This window comes from Camelina sativa, chromosome 12, assembly GCF_030686135.1.
Source record: "Camelina sativa cultivar CO46 ecotype springtype chromosome 12, ASM3068613v1".
NCBI lineage: Eukaryota > Viridiplantae > Streptophyta > Magnoliopsida > Brassicales > Brassicaceae > Camelina > Camelina sativa.
Genome location: NC_141891.1, coordinates 39507101 through 39524899, shown reverse-complemented (window position 1 = coordinate 39524899; position 17799 = coordinate 39507101). Strand labels below are relative to the sequence as shown.

Genomic DNA, 17799 nt, shown 5'->3' with positions numbered 1-17799 from the left:
AAAAAAAAAAAAAAAAAAAAAATTTGAAAAAAATGATGAGAAGTCACTTATATATAAATTTATAAAGATGTGAATATTTGAAAAGACATAACAGTTTATAAGAGACACAACTCTACATTTAATAGACGTAACTTTTTAAAGAGATGTAACTGTTGAAATTTTCTGTCAAAAAAATATATATATATATATATGAAAAGGTACTACGAAAAATCGTAACTGTTTTTGGCATTTCTTCAGATTGTTATTATTTGAAACAACCCTTCCCATTTTTTTTTTTTTTAATACCTTAATTTACTAGTGGTCCCATACCCACTAACATCCTAACGACAATCAATAACCGCGGAATATCCAAATAAAACAAATTCCATTAAACCAAAAGGATTCCAACAACAATAATCCAATAACCAATAACAAAAATAGCAAAGTTCCAACATCCTACAATGCTCTATCAACTCAATACTAGCAACCTAACAATAGCTAGACCACAATCAACCAAGTCTCTAGAACATCCTCCTCCTCATAGCCCTTGATTCCACGATCACACTTTTCCTTTACCTGCACACCATAAACAACAATTGAGATGCGTAAGTATTATCATAAATACTTAGTGAGGCCGTCCTCCCATCTACCGGGTTATACACACAAGCATATGAGACTCCCAAGTCAAGCAAGCAAACAAACACAAGCAATACATCAAACCAGGAAAACAAGTCTCGGTTGAGACCAGTGTCGACCGATGCCTAATGGTGTCGATCGATGCTACAAACATTGGTGTCGACCGATGCTAAACAGTGTCGACCGATGCCTCTCGAAATGGTGTCGACCGATGCTCCTTGAGTGTCGATCGATGCCTCTTCTGCAGACACGATCTGCGCGAATCCGAACGTCGAACTCTGATTCCAATCAACGCAAATCCGACTCCAAACACGTCTAACCATCTCGGAAATCACTAGAAATCACAAATACAATGTACCCAAGCAAGCAAACACCACATACAACAAGGAATCACACATAACAAAGGAGATCTCATGCTAAGATCAACCATGGTCAAGCACTCACCTCAAGAACAGGAAGATTGGATTGAGAAACATGGAAAACAACACCTCCAGAAGCTCCCCCTTTGTTTCCAGCAACAGATAACCCTCCTACAGCCTCAGATCTCTCCAAAATCTCCAAGAACAAGCCCAGAAAACTCAGAAACGTTTTTCTCTCTTCTTCTCTCTTTCTTTCTCACAAAACGGCGACCAAAGACTTTCTAAACCCCTCAAACTCGTCCTTAGACGCTTATAACTCGATTAGGGATTTAATTGAACCAAAACCGAACCAATCCGCAATTAAAATCAAACCCGACCAACCGGAAAAACATGGTGTCGATCGATGCCACCAAGGGTGTCGATCGACACCCACACCAAAAATACACAAATTGGTTCGCGGGCGTTACATTATTATATTTGAATATAACGATGAGAAGTTATTTATATATAAATTTCTAAAGATGCGAACATTTGAATAGACACAACTGTTTGTAAAAGACAAAACTCTGTATTCAACAACGCAACTTTTTAGAGATACGCAACTGCAAAAAATTTCTGTCAAAATACAAAATAAAGAAAATTGAATACAATGATGAGAAGTCACTTAAATATAAATTTATAAAGATGTTAACATTTGAATAGACACAACTGTTTGTTACATAACTCTACATTTAACAGTCACAACTTTTTAGAGAGATGCAACCGTTGAAATTTTCTGCCAAAATATATATATATATATATATATATATATATATATATATATTTTACGAAAATGTACGACAAAAAATTGTAACTGTTGTTGGCATTTTTTCAGATTGTTATTATTATACGGTTTGTAATAATACTGACCAAAAATAATCAAATATCTTAAATCATGTCCTTAAAATCATTATTATACCCAAAGTCATAAAAAACCCCCAAAAATAATTGTCTTAAACAAAATAAGAATGAAAGCAGAAAGGAATCTTCCACAGCATATTCTCTCACTCAAAACTGATCAGGACAGTTGAGCAAACCTTTGATCCTTTGAACAGTTGAGCTGATCAAAGCACTCACTCTATCCACCGACCTCTCATTCACCTCTCTCGACCTACTGGTCTTGCCAGAGACAAGGATCTGGAAGGCCAGCGTGAGTAAGGTTCCGCCGTCCTCCACTGTGGATCGCCGGCCGTCGCTTGAGATGATGAAACCAGAAGGAAGGATTGGAATATCGGAAATTTTGACGTCCGCGCCGGAGAGAGTGGTATCCATTGTAGCCATGTCCATAGGAGCGTACACTAGCATGCCTCCTAAGGCGTCCATTAGCAATCTTGCAGCATCAATATGTCGCCCTTGTCTGAGTCTTGTGCCATCATCTTGCCATTATTCTCTTCTTGCGTTGGCTGAAATGTATATTATATACACACGCACGACGATTAAAGATTATTAGAGTAATATAATATGCCAGTAAACGCTTAATTATATAAAAAGTCGTTTAGAAGAGATATATACATGTACCCGGAGGATGCTTAAGCAGTTGGTTTCACTTGATCCGGTGGCAATGCGCGCGATCTCAGTGACTACGGTCCCATAGGCAAGAACATCCCACTGTTACACGTAATTAAACGTTTTTTTATGTGTGTGTTAGTACGTTCTTTAAGACATGCAACAGTAAGAGAAATTTAAAAAAAAATTATTCATGTTTTTAACATGAGGCTTTACACCTTTTTCCATCCATCATCATCGGCAGTGCTATGCATGAACTCGGGCTAGTGTAACCGGTGTAATCTATCTAACGAGTTGGACTAAAGCATACTTGAATCAAAAACCCTAACCAAAATCCGGACTAACTAGTACTAGTTTCACGTATCAAGGTTCACAAAACATGATCGTGATCATACAGATTAAGAGATAGAGAAAAGAAAGGAACCTGCTGACGAGTGTCGAGTTTCCGGAGGATGTCGAAGACTTGCACAGGAGGGAGAGGGATTCTTAGAGACGAAGCAGCACTGACAATTAAACCGGGTGGTTGACCGGCCTCGAGGTTCATCCGCATCGAGACTCTCACTCCACATTTCGACTGCTGCGGAAAGTCAACTTTTCCGGACATGGTCAACATTTCGTTGAAATTCATTATCATTCTCTCACCTAATTTCAGAACTCTCCTCCTTTCTTCTCCTGTCCTTATGACTGCCACAATATAATAACTTGATCAAACGCCACATTATTGTAGAAACTATATACGTAAATAAACAATAACTAATGTAATAACGTAAAGTTGCATGTCTTTCGGTTTGAACCTAGAGATACGTGATATAAAAATTATCCGACCAGCGCTTGACATTTTTTAGCTGGTTGCACTAGCATAATAGATGATATGTATTTATTATACATGACCTATGACCTTCCTTAATCCATTTATTTTTACAAAAGATTTCAAACTTCAAAAATTAAAATCAAGATTAGACGAAGCAAATAAAATAAAATAAAAATTTGTAACAATATTTGTAAATATGTCATGCTTTTATAAAAATAATAAAAAATATCACAAAAGTAATGTTTTTCGTTTTTTTAATTAAAAATTAGAAAACTCAGTTATCGAAAAATAAATTTAGATATACACAGAAAAATATTCTTTCTTTATATGCTTTTATGAGTCAGTATATTCATCCATTTGAAGATTAAAAACTTCTGCATATTCGTCATCCAAATTTTGACTCGCAAAATGTTTTTTAATTTTTTTTATAGAAATCGAAAAAAATATTGACTAAAGTTTAAAAAAAAAAAAAAAACATGTCGGTAAATTCAATTATAATCAAAATGATACAATCATACCACTCAAATCACGTGATAAAGTAACATATTTTAATTCACTTTCACAATTTGAAGTCATCATTTTAGTTAGTCGTAAAGATGATACGTACCTTCGCTCCAGTCACTTGCAGGAAGGGTTAGGTTGGAGGTGAGAGCCATCCTCTCACACATTCTCTCAAGTGTGGCAATCCAACGCTTAGCTCCGTAGCCTGACCCGCCGCTTAAAAGCTCTCTATAGATTTTATGTGTATCCAGTTTATGGGCCACTTCCACATGCTCAATCCACATTACCTGTAATATTAGATAGCATCAGTCAAATGCAATATATAAAATGTCATTTATGAGTTCGACCAAGAGACCATGGAGATCAGAGAGATATACCTTCGACTGAGCATTGGGCATCGACTGGATGAGACAACCAGAAGGACGTTTGTAACAAGAAGCATTGACAAAGTCAAAGTCAAAGTCGTTATGTGACACGTCAGCAATAATCCAGACACCCTTACTGATCTCTTGGCAGCACCTCACGATCATGAACTCCCTTGGTGGCACTAGCGGCGACAGAATGTGTAGTTTCTCCCACATCTATCAAATTTCAATCACGTTTGAAACATCAAATGATGAGTATATATACATGTTATCATACAAAATGGTTTTCCCATATTAGATTTCTACGTGCATGATTGTGCGTCTTTAAACAAAACAATCCCTAATTTCAATGAACGGTAATGAAAACTGTAAGTTGGTTACGTAAATAATGGTTCCAATATAAAAATAATTCTCACCACTCGCAAAATATTGCAGTTTTCTCTAATGGGAAGCTCCGACCCGAGCACATATAGCGTCTTGGCCTTGTTCACCATCGTTGGAAAAAGCTCTTTCCATTTCTCCTACAATAAACAAGTAACATTTTCATATTTAATTAATTTTATTCATCATCATCATTAGTTCCATCATCACGCTTCACACAAAAGTAAATAATTATATAGTGGCGTATGTGTACATGTATATAAATTCACAAGCAATATATATAATTTTTCTTATGTTTTCCAAATATTTTTATTATGTTTTTCAAATAGGGTTTTGAAAAAAAGATTAGTACAATTTTGTTTGTAAATTTAAATGAAAAATATGATGATTAATTATATAGTAGCGTATGTGTACCTGTATATAGATTCACAAGCAATATATATAATTTTATTATGTTTTCTAAATAGCGTTTTGAATAAAAAGATTAGTACAATTTTGTTTGTAAATTTAAATGAAAAAGTATGATGATTAATTATATAGTGGCGTATGTGTACATGTATATAGATTCACAAGCAATATATATAACTTTTAATTTGTTTTTCAAAAAGCGTTTTGAAAAAGGATTAATATAATTTTGTTTATAAATTTAAATGAAAAATATGATGATTAGTCAAATTAATAAAACATCCAAAATATATATATATATATATATATATATATATATATATATATATATATATATTTATTTATTATATGAATACCTGGTCTTTCAGACGAGCGTTTTCCAAAAGCAACTTTTGGAAATTGAGTTTGCGTTCCTCTATGCCAAAAGGAGGACCTCCACAATCCGGACACAGTACACTAATTAATGCCCCGAGCATAGCTTCGTTCTCATTTTCGAGAATTTCGTTTTCTCCACGAAGTGATAAGTTATCGGCTCTTTCCTCTTGGGCCTGTAGCATATGAAAAAAAAAGATTATTTATTATTAAATATCAATTGATTAATATATATTGAGAAATGATTGAAGAGTATTTTAAAAAAGATTTTTCAAGATGAATACTTTGCATTGAGTCCTTTTGTTCTGAAACCAAAACTTGACTTGGTCAGGCCCGAGTTTCAACTCTTCACACAACTGTTGTCGCTGTGCTTCGTCTGGATGAGGACATTCCATAAAAAAACTTGATACAATTTCAAGAAATCAAAATTAATGATTGTAATATTAAAAAATCATAAGTTTTTATCGAAAATATATAAATAAATAAGAAAGGTTTTACGCTTCAAGTCCTTGGATCTGTTGAGGGGTATGGCGATGACCGGTCCTCTTCCCGTTTTGCTTGGAGTCTTCCGAAGCATATTGTTCATTGCATGAGCTCCCACTACCATCATTCTCCATTTTCTTCTTCTCAAAACAAAAAAATATTTGTGTTTACTAACAATTTTTGGTTTTCTCAATGCACAAGTTAATCAGTATTTATAGGGGAAAAGGGTGATATGATGGCCAATTATAAAAAAAAAAAAATACATTGTATCATAAATGGGAAGAATGGGAAAAGTTAGATATTACCATTAGAGTGGCTGGAATTATATATTAAAAGGTCTAGATTTAATTATATGTTCAAAGATAATATTTAATTCAAATATGTATTAGAGATATATTTCATATAATTTGTGTACAATATATTGGGGTAAGATTTGCTTTCTATGTATTATTGGTCGAATTAATTTTGAGGGTGAACTCAAACCAATCACACATACAATTTTCTCTCTATTTAGTTTACAATTGTGAAATTTCTTTTTTATTAAAATTAAATATATGCATTATAAGATTTAATATTAGACTTTAAAACTTGTATATAATAATTGTATAATTTAAATTATTTTTTTATTAATTTTTGAATCTGCGGGCCTATATATCACCTAATTATAACCACACTATTTATTATGCATAAATTTATATATAATATGAAAATGCAAAGTGTTAATCTCTAGTGTCAACTGTCAACTTATTTTTTTTTAATTGTTTTCTGTAATATTTAATTTTTTTACAGAGACAAAAGCATGTAATCATATTTTATTTTATTACAAAATCTTGTGTTTAAAATCTTTTGTTAAAAATAAAATAAAGTTAATTCTTAGTTAAAAATAAAATAAATGAAGAATTACTGTTTAAAATATTAATCAATTGGTTTTAATCCTATTTTATTATGTAAATTATTTCATAAATTAGGAGGATGGAAAGATATCATCAACTTCATGCAGAATAGAAATATGCATCTATTGTAAAATATTTTTTTCTAAACAATGTAGCCAATTCAACAACTTGCAAATATTAAGAAATAAATTTTGAGAAAATCCAATGAAACATTATGAAGACGCGTATCGCATGAGGAAAGAAATATTTTATATTCGGTCTTTCTATATTATTTTTATAATAAAATTTATCATTTGTAAGATTTATCTTCGGAAAGCAACGTCAGGTTTACTTCTCTATTATGTATTTTCTCACTTCAACGTCAGATTTATATCTCTACTTATGTAATAAATTGTTTTCAAATGTTCTACATATTGATTTTATAATTTTTTTTGATTTGATATCAATGAAATTATTTGCCCGAATATTTTTTTTGTTGTTGATGATATTAATTTTGTTACAATTCTATATAAATTATGTCACTTTTAATTTAGTTTTAGACTTCCAGAAACTCTAGGATGACACTACTAATTGTTGATACAACTAAGTCAAGAACCCAGTTCAAGCTGGACCAGATCAATCTAGTATAGATCAAAAAGCATGAATTATATATATATATATATGGTTTTATCTCAAAAATACATATTACCGGCCGAAAAAAACCAGTTTAATCTCCTTTCCAATAGTGTAGAGGCTCTACTTTGGGCCATGGAGTGTCTCCTTGCCAATGGTGTGGTTTGCCAGCGTTTCGAGACGGACTGCGCAGAACTAATAACGATGATTCAAGCTCATGACGACTGGCCGGCTTTTTCTAATATTCTAGACGACTTCCTTAGGCTACGGGCCAGTTTTCCGCTCTTCTCCTTGTCCAAGATTCCTTGCACGACAAATTTGAAGGCTGATTATCTCGTTCGGTCGTCTCGTTCTTTAATTTATGCAATTTCCTTTGTAAATTTTTCTCCTCCGGTTTGGGCTACTAATCTTGAAGTTTTTTTCTAGTTAGTGTTTGGTTGGAAAAAAAAACAGTTTAATCCATGATTTTTTTTTTTTTTTTTTTTTTTTTTTTTTTTTTGTTTAATCCATGATTGAATGCCATGCTAATTGACTATCTTAGCTATTGAATACAAGTAATGTATAACTGATCAAATCAAACTAGTTCATTATTTAACAAAATGATTTGGCTCGCCGTTCAAGTTTAAGCAAACTTTAACCCAGTACATAATACATCAACGCAAATAATATCGTAATAATCTTACGTAACATCAAAATACATAGCTAGGGATCTAGAATAGCCAACATAATTATAATTTGGTTTGACCAAAATTTAAACTCAATGACTCTTTCTATATTTGAAGGTCACACATAGAAACCAACGGCTATAATTTCTATATTTAAGTAATATTAATATTTTTACTCTTAAAATTTTTAAAATATAAAAAAGTTTGAGTTAAACCTGTTAAAACAGGTTTTTTTTTATCAAACTATAAATTAAATTGGTTTTTTACAATTTTGCTGAGATTTGATATATCAAATATTAACTTCTAAATGATAACCTAAATATACCTAATCTCACTATAAATACAATAGTTTCCTAACCATTGAAATATCTCACACTAAAATTTAACAAGCAACTTCTCCTTTTTTTATGACAAACCAAAATAAAGAAAAACCCATCCTTTTACAAAACTATTATCCGATATTGCGGTGTGTCTATCCTCTTACAAAACTATTATCCGATATTGCGGTGTGTCTATCCTCTTACAAGACTACTATCCGATATTATGGAGTGTCTATTCTCTTACAAAACTACTATCCAATATTGTGGTGTGTCTGTTTCCGTGAAAAGCTACAGTCTACAAACTACTTTACTCTATTAGGATTTCCAATTTACTGTATAAACACTATATAAACAAAGAAGATAAGTCAAAATAAAAAACTACATTACAAAAATACAAATTACAAAAAAAAAGTAACTAACAAAATATATAATTATGTGATGTAGCACGGGGTATCACCTAGTATTTTATAAAACAAAAGTTTATGTCTTAAATGTATTCCATAAATGTTAATAAAAATAAAATTTACAAATATTGTTAAAATCTTTTCAGTTAAAATAAAAAATGTTTCTTTTTCTTCTTTTTTTTTTTTTTTTTTTTTTTGCCAGCAAAATGTTTCTTTTTCTTTCATATATATCTCTTGCTTCCATATATTTTTATTTAGAAGTATATCAATATTAAGAAAAGAGAGAAATGGCGACGGCGGATCTAGATTTTTAGATGAGTGATCGTAATCTTGCGTTAAAGTGTTATTGGGTTTCATGGTTTGTTGGATTCTCCTTGATCCCCTGTCTCGATTGGCAAGGAAGATTTGGTTTTAATGGTTTCTGCGTGATCGAATGGATCGCAGATGGGAGATGTGGTTTTCTTACAGTAAGGCGAATCTTATGCCATAAATGGTCTGAGATCTATGGTTTGTGTCTGATTTCTGTGGGATTTGAGGTTGAGATACTCCGGATTTTATTCAGTCTGCGATTCAAGAGGTTATTGCGGGTATCTATCGCCGGTGATAGAGGATTGGCGAATCGGATCGTATCTAGGCCGAGAGTCTCGCGATGGGGGTTGCTAAGAATTTGGTCTTTGACTCTGAGGGGTCTGGCAACGATCTTGGGGGATCAAAAGGTTGCCTTATGTCATCCTTTTTTGGCATCTTCGGGATTTGGTTTCCGTTGGTTTCGACAGAAGAAATCGGGAATAGGTATGATATCGAGGGATGTGGTCATATCCCGTATATCTCTTTTCTCATTACTTTTGGATGTTGATCGAGATTTTCGTCCCTCTATCAACGGTGTCTGTGGATTGCAATATTGGAATGGGGCTGAGGATCTTCATCGCATTAATTGTATACAACAGGGATTGCAGTGGCAGTGTTTTTGGTTTCGATTCGGCTGCTTCAATGGCTCAGTCTGGCTCGGCCAGACAGAACAAGAGGATATTCCCAGTCATTTATGTTTTGCTACTCTAAGATTTTGGCTTCTCTATTCATTTAGTTGGAGACAGAAGTATAGACATTGTTATTTGTTACTGATCCGATTAGATTGGTTGATTAAGTTGTTGATACTTTCAAATATTAATGGATATGAGGATCAAGAGGAAATCAGTCGTCATTTACTCTCGCACATTAGTGATATCTGCGTCTCATGCCTTTTCATATGGGAGAGAGGATCCGTTCGCCATTGCATCAGATTACGGGTTGATTCTTTTGGGATTTTTTCACTGATTCCATCTTCCTTTTTGAGTGGTTTCAAGGAGATATTGGATAATATTCTGGTCCTGGTATATCAAGAGAGTATCGGTGGTCAATTACTCATATCGATACATTTATTGGTGTGTTTGATTCGGGTTGCTTGGGACTATATAAAGGGTTGTTTTGCAGTCATTAGCACTCATCACAACTTTCTTTTCTCCCTTGTCTCAGTTTTCCGGTTCCTCTCTTTTTGTTCCGAGAGTTCTTTTTGTTCACCTGGGTGGGGTTTTCGAGTTTGGGAAACAAGTTTAACTATGTCTCAGAGTGCTCTTTTGGGGAAGAATGTGGAGAACAAGGATGATGAGGGTTTGGCTCCTAAGCGCAGAATCAAAATCCCATATTTTGATAATTCTGCTTTGATTGCGGGATATTCGAAAACAATGGTGGGGCGTTGTATGAATCCCAAGGCTCAAGACATGAAGTCTTTGCTGATCATGCTTCCCAAGTTTTGGCATGTGGAAGGAAGAGTTGTGGCAGCTGACCTAGGCCTTGGGAAGTTTCAGTTTGATTTCGACAATGAAGCAGATATCTTGGAGGTTCTCCAGATGGGTCCGTTCCATTTCGATGGCTGGATGGTATCTCTGGTGTGGTGGAGCCCAACGGTGGATCCTGCCTACCCTTCAGACTTAACCTTTTGGGTCAGGGTTTTGGATGTCCCATTTCAGTTCTGGGCTGAACCAACCTTTCGAAGCATTGGTTCAGAGCTTGGCCGCGTAGAGGCGGTGGATATCGATGGTGGGAGAGTGAAAGTAACGGTCAATGGCTTCAAGCCTTTGTGTTTTGTTACGGTGATCGAGTTTTACAATGGACAAGAGACTATTGTCAACCTTCGTTATGAGCGTCTCCATGGCTGCTGTAAGAAGTGCTCTAGTCTTTGCCATGGAGTGGATCATTGTCCGCTTTGGGCTACAACCAAGATTACTCCGGCTTTGCATGATCCAGTGGAGGATGACTCAGCTCGCCCTTTACAGAGCTACAAAGGGGCTGTCTTGAATGACAGAAACAATGGTAAGGGTAAGGAGGTGGAAAGGCGAGGTTCATCGCAGCATGGTCAGCGTCCACCTAGAGGGAAACAGGATGGAGGGGTAAGGAATCGGTCTACAAGGGAAACGGGTGAAACTTCAGCCAAACCCCGCAGGTCCAACAACTCGGTGCAGCCCAATGATCACCGATCCAGAGCTAAAACTACAAACACGGTTGATCCGCAAGTGGGTGTGACTCAGGTGGAGGAGCTGGAACAGGGACAAATCCCGGATCAGGTTGAGCAAGTGGCGGTCCAGAATGCAACTTTCGGGGTTCCACCATTGAAGCGGGTCCGGAGACCCCTTTTTCAGGAACCAGAGATAGCTTCACACTCTAGTCTTGTTGATGATGCAACTCTTGTAGGTGCAGAGTCACCAGCTGTGGATACTGGTTTGGCCTCACAGACCACGGATCCCGATGCTGTGCCATTGGCTTCAACCGAAGCAGCCCATGAGGATCATTCGGTCCCAGCGGATGAGACAGGTTCGATACTGCGTCCGCAGGTCTCGGCAGCAGCAGGGATAACTTTGGACAAGAACATTGATCAGATGATGGAAGAAGCTGAGGCAGAGGCTGAAGACGTAACGGTTAGTGATCCTGAGCAACAGGCTGATGGACACATGGATGAACGGGTCGAAGAGCCAACATCGGAACCCACCATAGTCACTGCGACTTCTGGTGGTGAGGCAACGGTTTCAGAGTCTGGTCCTACGGCTACGCTAATTAACTCAGGTATCGCTCCTGCTGTGGCTCCTCAGGTGGAGAAGGTTAACAAGGTGAAGCCTCCTTTGGCTAATAAAGGCGCTGCTTCCAGAAAGTTGAATGTGTACTTGCGTACAACACCAAGGAAACGCCCTCTCCCTAAAGAAGCTGGGGAAGGTGCAAACCCGAGGAACCAGGATCAGGAGAAGGGCCCAGCAGGTGGTGCAAAACCACCCAAACCAACCATGGATAAATGAAGATTTTGAGCTGGAATTGTCAGGGGCTCGGGAATAAAGCGACTATCGGGTATCTCAGGGATTTATGGGGAAAACATAGACCTGATTTTTTATTTTTGTCTGAAACAAGACAGCCTTTATCTATTTTAGAACCTTTTGTTGGTCATTTTGGTTATTCAAATTTAACAACGGTTGATCCTATCGGTTGTAGTGGCGGTTTAGCCTTATTTTATAATAATACCTATGATGTTTCTATTTTATTTGAATCCAATCGTTTGATTGATCTGGAACTCATTTATAAAGGTCATGTTATTTATTTTACCTTCATTTATGGTGACCCGGTCCCAAAGAACCGGGACTTTGTGTGGGAACGGTTAACACGGATTGGTTTATCTCGGGATTCTCCTTGGTTTCTTATAGGTGATTTTAATGAGTTAAAAGGAAACCACGAAAAACGAGGTGGTAAACTTCGTCATGCATCTTCATTTGTGAATTTTAACACGATGATTCGGCATTGTGGATTACTAGAGTTTCCCGCGATTGGGGATAGTTTGTCTTGGCGCGGTTGGCGAGATAAGAAGCCCATTCGCTGTCGGCTTGACAGAGCCTTAGCCAATGAGAAGCTCCATGACTTGTTCCGGGATGCGGTTACAGAATATTTACCGATGATAGCCGCGGACCATAAACCGGTTTTAGCTTCTCTAGAGGATAAGGTCCGGCGAGGGAGGAGTGTATTCCGGTTTGATCGACGATGGCTTGAGAAAGAGGGTTTCTTTGGTGCCATCTCAGAGGGTTGGGCCTCTGGGGAGACAGGGGTAGACGGGAATTTAATGGACAAAATAATAAAGTGTCGCCAAGCAATCTCTCGATGGCGGAAGGCGCAGGCCCCGGTTGGTCGGGAAACGATTGAGGACCTCAAATCCCACTTAGCAGCGGCTCAATCGGATGACTCAGTTTCTGTGGAGGTTATTTCGGAATTGACTTGGAAGCTGCGGGAAGCCTATCGAGATGAAGAGATTTACTGGTATCAGAAGAGTCGGAGCAGATGGATGCGTTTCGGGGATCAAAATACAAGTTATTTTCATGCTCAGACAAAGATAAGGAGAGCTAAAAATCGGATTGTTGGGATGCATGATGAGTCCGGGCTTTGGACCACGGAGGAAACTCAGGTGCAGGATATTGCAATCTCTTATTTTCAGGAGATGTTCACGTCTACAGATCCCTCAGACATCGAGGACTCTTTGGGAGAAATAAATATGTCTATTACGGGTGAGATTAATGAGTCACTGATTCGATCAGTCACAGAACAGGAAATTAAAGAGGCTCTGTTTATGATGCATCCTGATAAAGCCCCGGGACCAGATGGTATGACAGCCCTCTTTTATCAGCGGGCTTGGGACACGGTTAAGGCTGATTTAAAACTTTCAGTAGACTCCTTCTTTCAGGGTGGAAGTTTTGACAAACGCTTAAATAGGACAAATATCTGCCTTATTCCAAAAGTGGAAAAGCCAACTCGGATGTCGGAATGGCGCCCAATTAGTTTATGTAATGTTGGGTACAAGATTATCTCGAAGATCTTGTGCCAGCGACTACGTAAATTCCTGCCAGCATTGGTTTCTGAGACACAATCGGCGTTTGTAGAAGGACGTCTGATTTCAGATAATATTTTGATCGCCCAGGAGATGTTTCATGGACTCCGCACCAACCCTTCATGCAAGGGTAAGTTCATGGCCATCAAAATGGATATGAGTAAGGCCTACGATCGAGTTGAATGGCCCTTTCTCGAACATTTAATGCGGAAATTCGGTTTTTGTGACAAATGGATTTCATGGATCATGTGGTGCGTCACATCAGTGGAATATAGTGTTCTCTTAAATGGTCAATCCAAGGGATCCATAATTCCATCTAGAGGGCTCCGACAGGGAGATCCATTGTCACCTTATCTTTTTATCTTGTGTACTGAGGTTCTGATTGCAAATCTACAATAAGCGGAAAGGTCTAAACTTATTACGGGTATTAAGGTTTCCACTGCTTGCCCAGCGATTTCTCACTTATTGTTTGCGGACGACAGTCTGTTCTTCTGTCGGGCTACGAAGGAACAATGTGAGGTTATCTTGGGGATTCTCCGCCAATATGAACGGGTTTCTGGACAGCGGATAAATTTTCAGAAATCTTCGGTTCAATTTGGGCATACAGTAGCTATAGATGTGCGAGAGGATTTAAAAGGCATTCTGGGTATTACCACTCTAGGAGGGATGAACTCATACTTGGGTATCCCGGAAAGTCTGGGCGGATCAAAAACTAAGATATTTTCCTTTGTCCAGGATCGATTACAGAAACGAGCTGGTGGATGGCCAGCCAGGTTGCTGTCTCGGGGAGGGAAAGAGGTCATGATCAAATCAGTTGCGACCGCTGTTCCCACCTTTGTTATGTCCTGTTTTCGAATCCCGAAAACAGTCACACGGAAACTTACTAGTGCAATCTCCAATTTCTGGTGGAGCTCTACAGGGGAAACACGGGGTCTACATTGGATAGCGTGGGACAAGCTGTGTACCGATAAAAGGGAGGGAGGTTTGGGTTTTAGGTGCCTGGATGATTTCAATACTGCTCTGCTGGCTAAGCAACTATGGCGATTGATTTCAGCCCCAGATTCTTTATTTGCAAAGGTCTTGAAAGGAAGATATTATAGACAGTTGGATCCTTTGGATCCGATTAAATCTTACTCTCCGTCTTACGGATGGCGAAGTATGATTTCTGCTCGCTCTCTGGTGAACAAAGGACTCATTAAACGGGTCGGATCTGGGGCTTCCATCCTGGTATGGACTGACCCCTGGATTCCTGCCCAATCCCCGAGACCAGCATTGCGTTCAGGATCGCCAATCGATCCAACGCTTAGAGTTGAAACTTTCATTGACAGGGCTTCTCAGTCCTGGGATTTGGCGTTGCTTTCGGCTTCTTTCGAGCCGGAGGATGTAGCCCTTATTTCTGCCATACCCCTTGGTAATCTTTCTACCCCCGATAGCTTGGGTTGGCATTTGACAAAAACTGGTGTTTATACGGTTAAATCAGGATATCAGGCTCTGCGCCAGAAATCAGGGAGTGTTTTACCTGTTTCCGGCCCTAATATTATCCCCTTATAGGCACACGTCTGGCAGATTCGGTGCCCACCGAAACTCAGACACTTTTTGTGGCAAGCAGTTACGGGCTGTATGGCGACAACAGCTAATCTGCGACGCCGTGGACTTGGTTGTGACATTGAATGTGCAATCTGTGGAGGTGAGGAGGAGACAATTAACCACGCTCTCTTCTTATGCCCCCCGGCTAGGCAGGTTTGGGGTTTGTCCCATTTCCCTACTTCTTCGGGTTGCTTCCCCTCGAATTCTGTCTATGATAATATGGATTCATTATTCTGGAGATTTCAGGACATTCCTTCGATTGATGTTTTCCCGTGGATCCTATGGTATATTTGGAAGGCCCGCAATGATAAATTATTTAGCAATTTGGATTCCAATCCGGTCGCAATTTTACAGATAGCGGAAGAGGAATCAAAGCTCTGGAGCTCGGCTCAGGAAGAACCCCCAGGAACTTTCCCTCAGAGCGATCCTCGATCTCTATCCAGATCTAGGGTTCCTACCAGTAACGTGGTTCGCGAGTATGGATCTAGTCATCGATGCTTTGTGGATGGCTCATGGAAGGTAACTGACCAGTTTATGGGCAGAGGATGGTATTGCATTTCTCCTGATGGAGAATCTCCCACTATGGGTGCATCCAATTCCCGCCGTAGCTTGTCACCTCTCCATGCAGAAGTGGAAGCCCTTATCTGGGCAATGAGATGTATGATAGGTGCGGAAAAGGAGAAAGTTGTTTTTCTCACAGACTGTTCTAATTTGGTGAAGATGGTGTCTTCACCCTCCGAGTGGCCTGCTTTCAAGATATATCTGGATGCGATTGAAGAGGATAAGGAGGAATTTATCTCATTCGCTGTAGTGCAGATACCCAGATCACAAAATGGTAGAGCGCACAAGCTGGCGCGTAGAGCTAGAGTGGAGTCGCTTCCAATTACCTATGTGAATAATTTTCCGTCTAATCGGCTCGTTTGAGCTAATTCTGTTATGTGGCTGGCAAAAAAAAAAAAAAAAAAAAAGTATATCAATATTGAAAATTAATCAATTTTATAATTATTAATTAATGAGATAGTTAATTTTGAGTGGATGTTTAAAAACCTTATGATTTCTTCTACTAGCTGCGTAGACTTGAAAACGATGGCGATGACGATCTCTGATCTTCCAGAGGATCTGCAAAGGGAGATTGTGTGTAGAGTTACACAGAAAGATATGAGAGCAGTGCGGTTAACTTGCAAAACGTGGGACACTTTATGGAAAAGTGAGAGGTTTAGGAAGATGCACATGTGTAACGAAGAAGCAGCAAGGGAAGAAGGGGAGTCTCGGGTGATAGCGTTGATAGATTGGAATCTTCATCTAATTAGCGTGGTGGTGGACGACGTAGATCACCCATCTACAGAGATTAAAGGAAAACTTAGTTGCCTAGATGATCAACAACAACGACAACAAGAGAATATAATGAAAGTCTGTCACTGCGACGGGTTACTGTTATGCGCCTTGAAAGACAGTTTTAGGCTGCTTGTTTTGAATCCGTTTTTGAGGCAAACCAGGTGGATCGAACCACCTAGTTTTTCTTTTCCCTGCTTAAGCGACCGCTATGTATATGACTGCTACAGGTACGCTCTGGGATACGATTATAATAAGAACTCACACAAGATCTTAAGGTTTATGGAAGTAAAAATGTGGCTCCGAACTGGACACCTGTTTTGCTACGAAATATACGAAATCTACGGTTTCGACTCTAATTCATGGAAGACTCTAGATGTGGGTACTCCACACTGGAGTATAACGAATCATAAGGATTGCGTTCCTCTCAAGGGGAACACTTACTGGCTTGCTACACTACATAGGAACTCATACTGTCAATATGATGGCCTAGTCTGTTTTGATTTTACAAACGAGAGATTTGGTCCCGTTCTCCCTCTTCCTCCGGACGAGGATGATCTTCTTGTAAAGTATGCGGTTCTATCTCGTCTTAGAGGAGACAAGCTTGCCCTTCTGTTGAAGTTTCATCAACCTACCGTGGATGAGATATGGGTTACGACTGTCATTGACCCCAGTCAGGTGTCCTGGAGCAAGTTCTTGATACTGGATAGGAGACCAGGGGTCCCCGAGCTCTTTTGGGAACTGTTTCCTATAGGTTTCTTCATTGACGAGGAGAAGAAAGTCGCTATGGTTTTGGATAGTAAAGGAAAACTTAGCATCTTCGGAGAGGATGGATTCTTTAGACAAGTGGATCTCCCCGTACATCCTCTTCACCCTAGCACCAATAACTATCATCAGGTGTGCTTTCTTTATACTCCTAGTTTAGTGCAAATCCACAAGTCTCTTTAAGAGTTTATAAGAGGAGGAAACAACTACGAAGCAAGTTTGACTTACGTCCATGTGACCAAAACAAGTCGAGATGTAATGATAAGGAGGAGTACTCTGCAAAAAGGACGAGGCCAACATGATTATTTATTTTATCTCTATTCTCTTATCTTCGTTGAGAGTATTCTTGTAATTTTTTTCAATCTTAGTTTATTGATGGTAGTAACAGCTTTTACATTATATGATGGATGATACAAATCTGTCATTTAGCCATATTGGAATAGTCAAAGCAAGAGAGAAGCCATTGGTACTATGTTAGAAATGATTGCTCTGC

The 17799-nt window shown here is 38.2% G+C and overlaps 1 protein-coding gene and 2 pseudogenes across 2 annotated transcripts; 2 read left to right on the top strand and 1 right to left on the bottom strand.

The window, feature by feature from the left end:
- Positions 1-1821: 1821 nt before the first annotated feature.
- On the bottom strand, positions 1822-6024 carry LOC104732831 (homeobox-leucine zipper protein HDG8-like; annotated as a pseudogene). Its single transcript, XR_015574179.1, has 9 exons — positions 5853-6024; positions 5639-5756; positions 5339-5530; positions 4613-4717; positions 4209-4412; positions 3938-4118; positions 2944-3203; positions 2532-2621; positions 1822-2416 (listed from the first exon to the last, which is right to left on the bottom strand). The product of XR_015574179.1 is annotated as a homeobox-leucine zipper protein HDG8-like (transcript).
- A 9218-nt stretch (positions 6025-15242) lies between these two features.
- Positions 15243-16133, top strand: LOC104733961 (uncharacterized). The gene has a single exon (XM_019233684.2). The coding sequence runs from the start codon at positions 15243-15245 to the stop codon at positions 16131-16133; it is 891 nt and encodes a 296-aa protein (XP_019089229.2).
- Positions 16134-16295: 162 nt separating this feature from the next.
- Positions 16296-17489, top strand: LOC104733960 (F-box/kelch-repeat protein At4g33290 pseudogene; annotated as a pseudogene).
- The last annotated feature ends 310 nt before the right edge of the window (positions 17490-17799 follow it).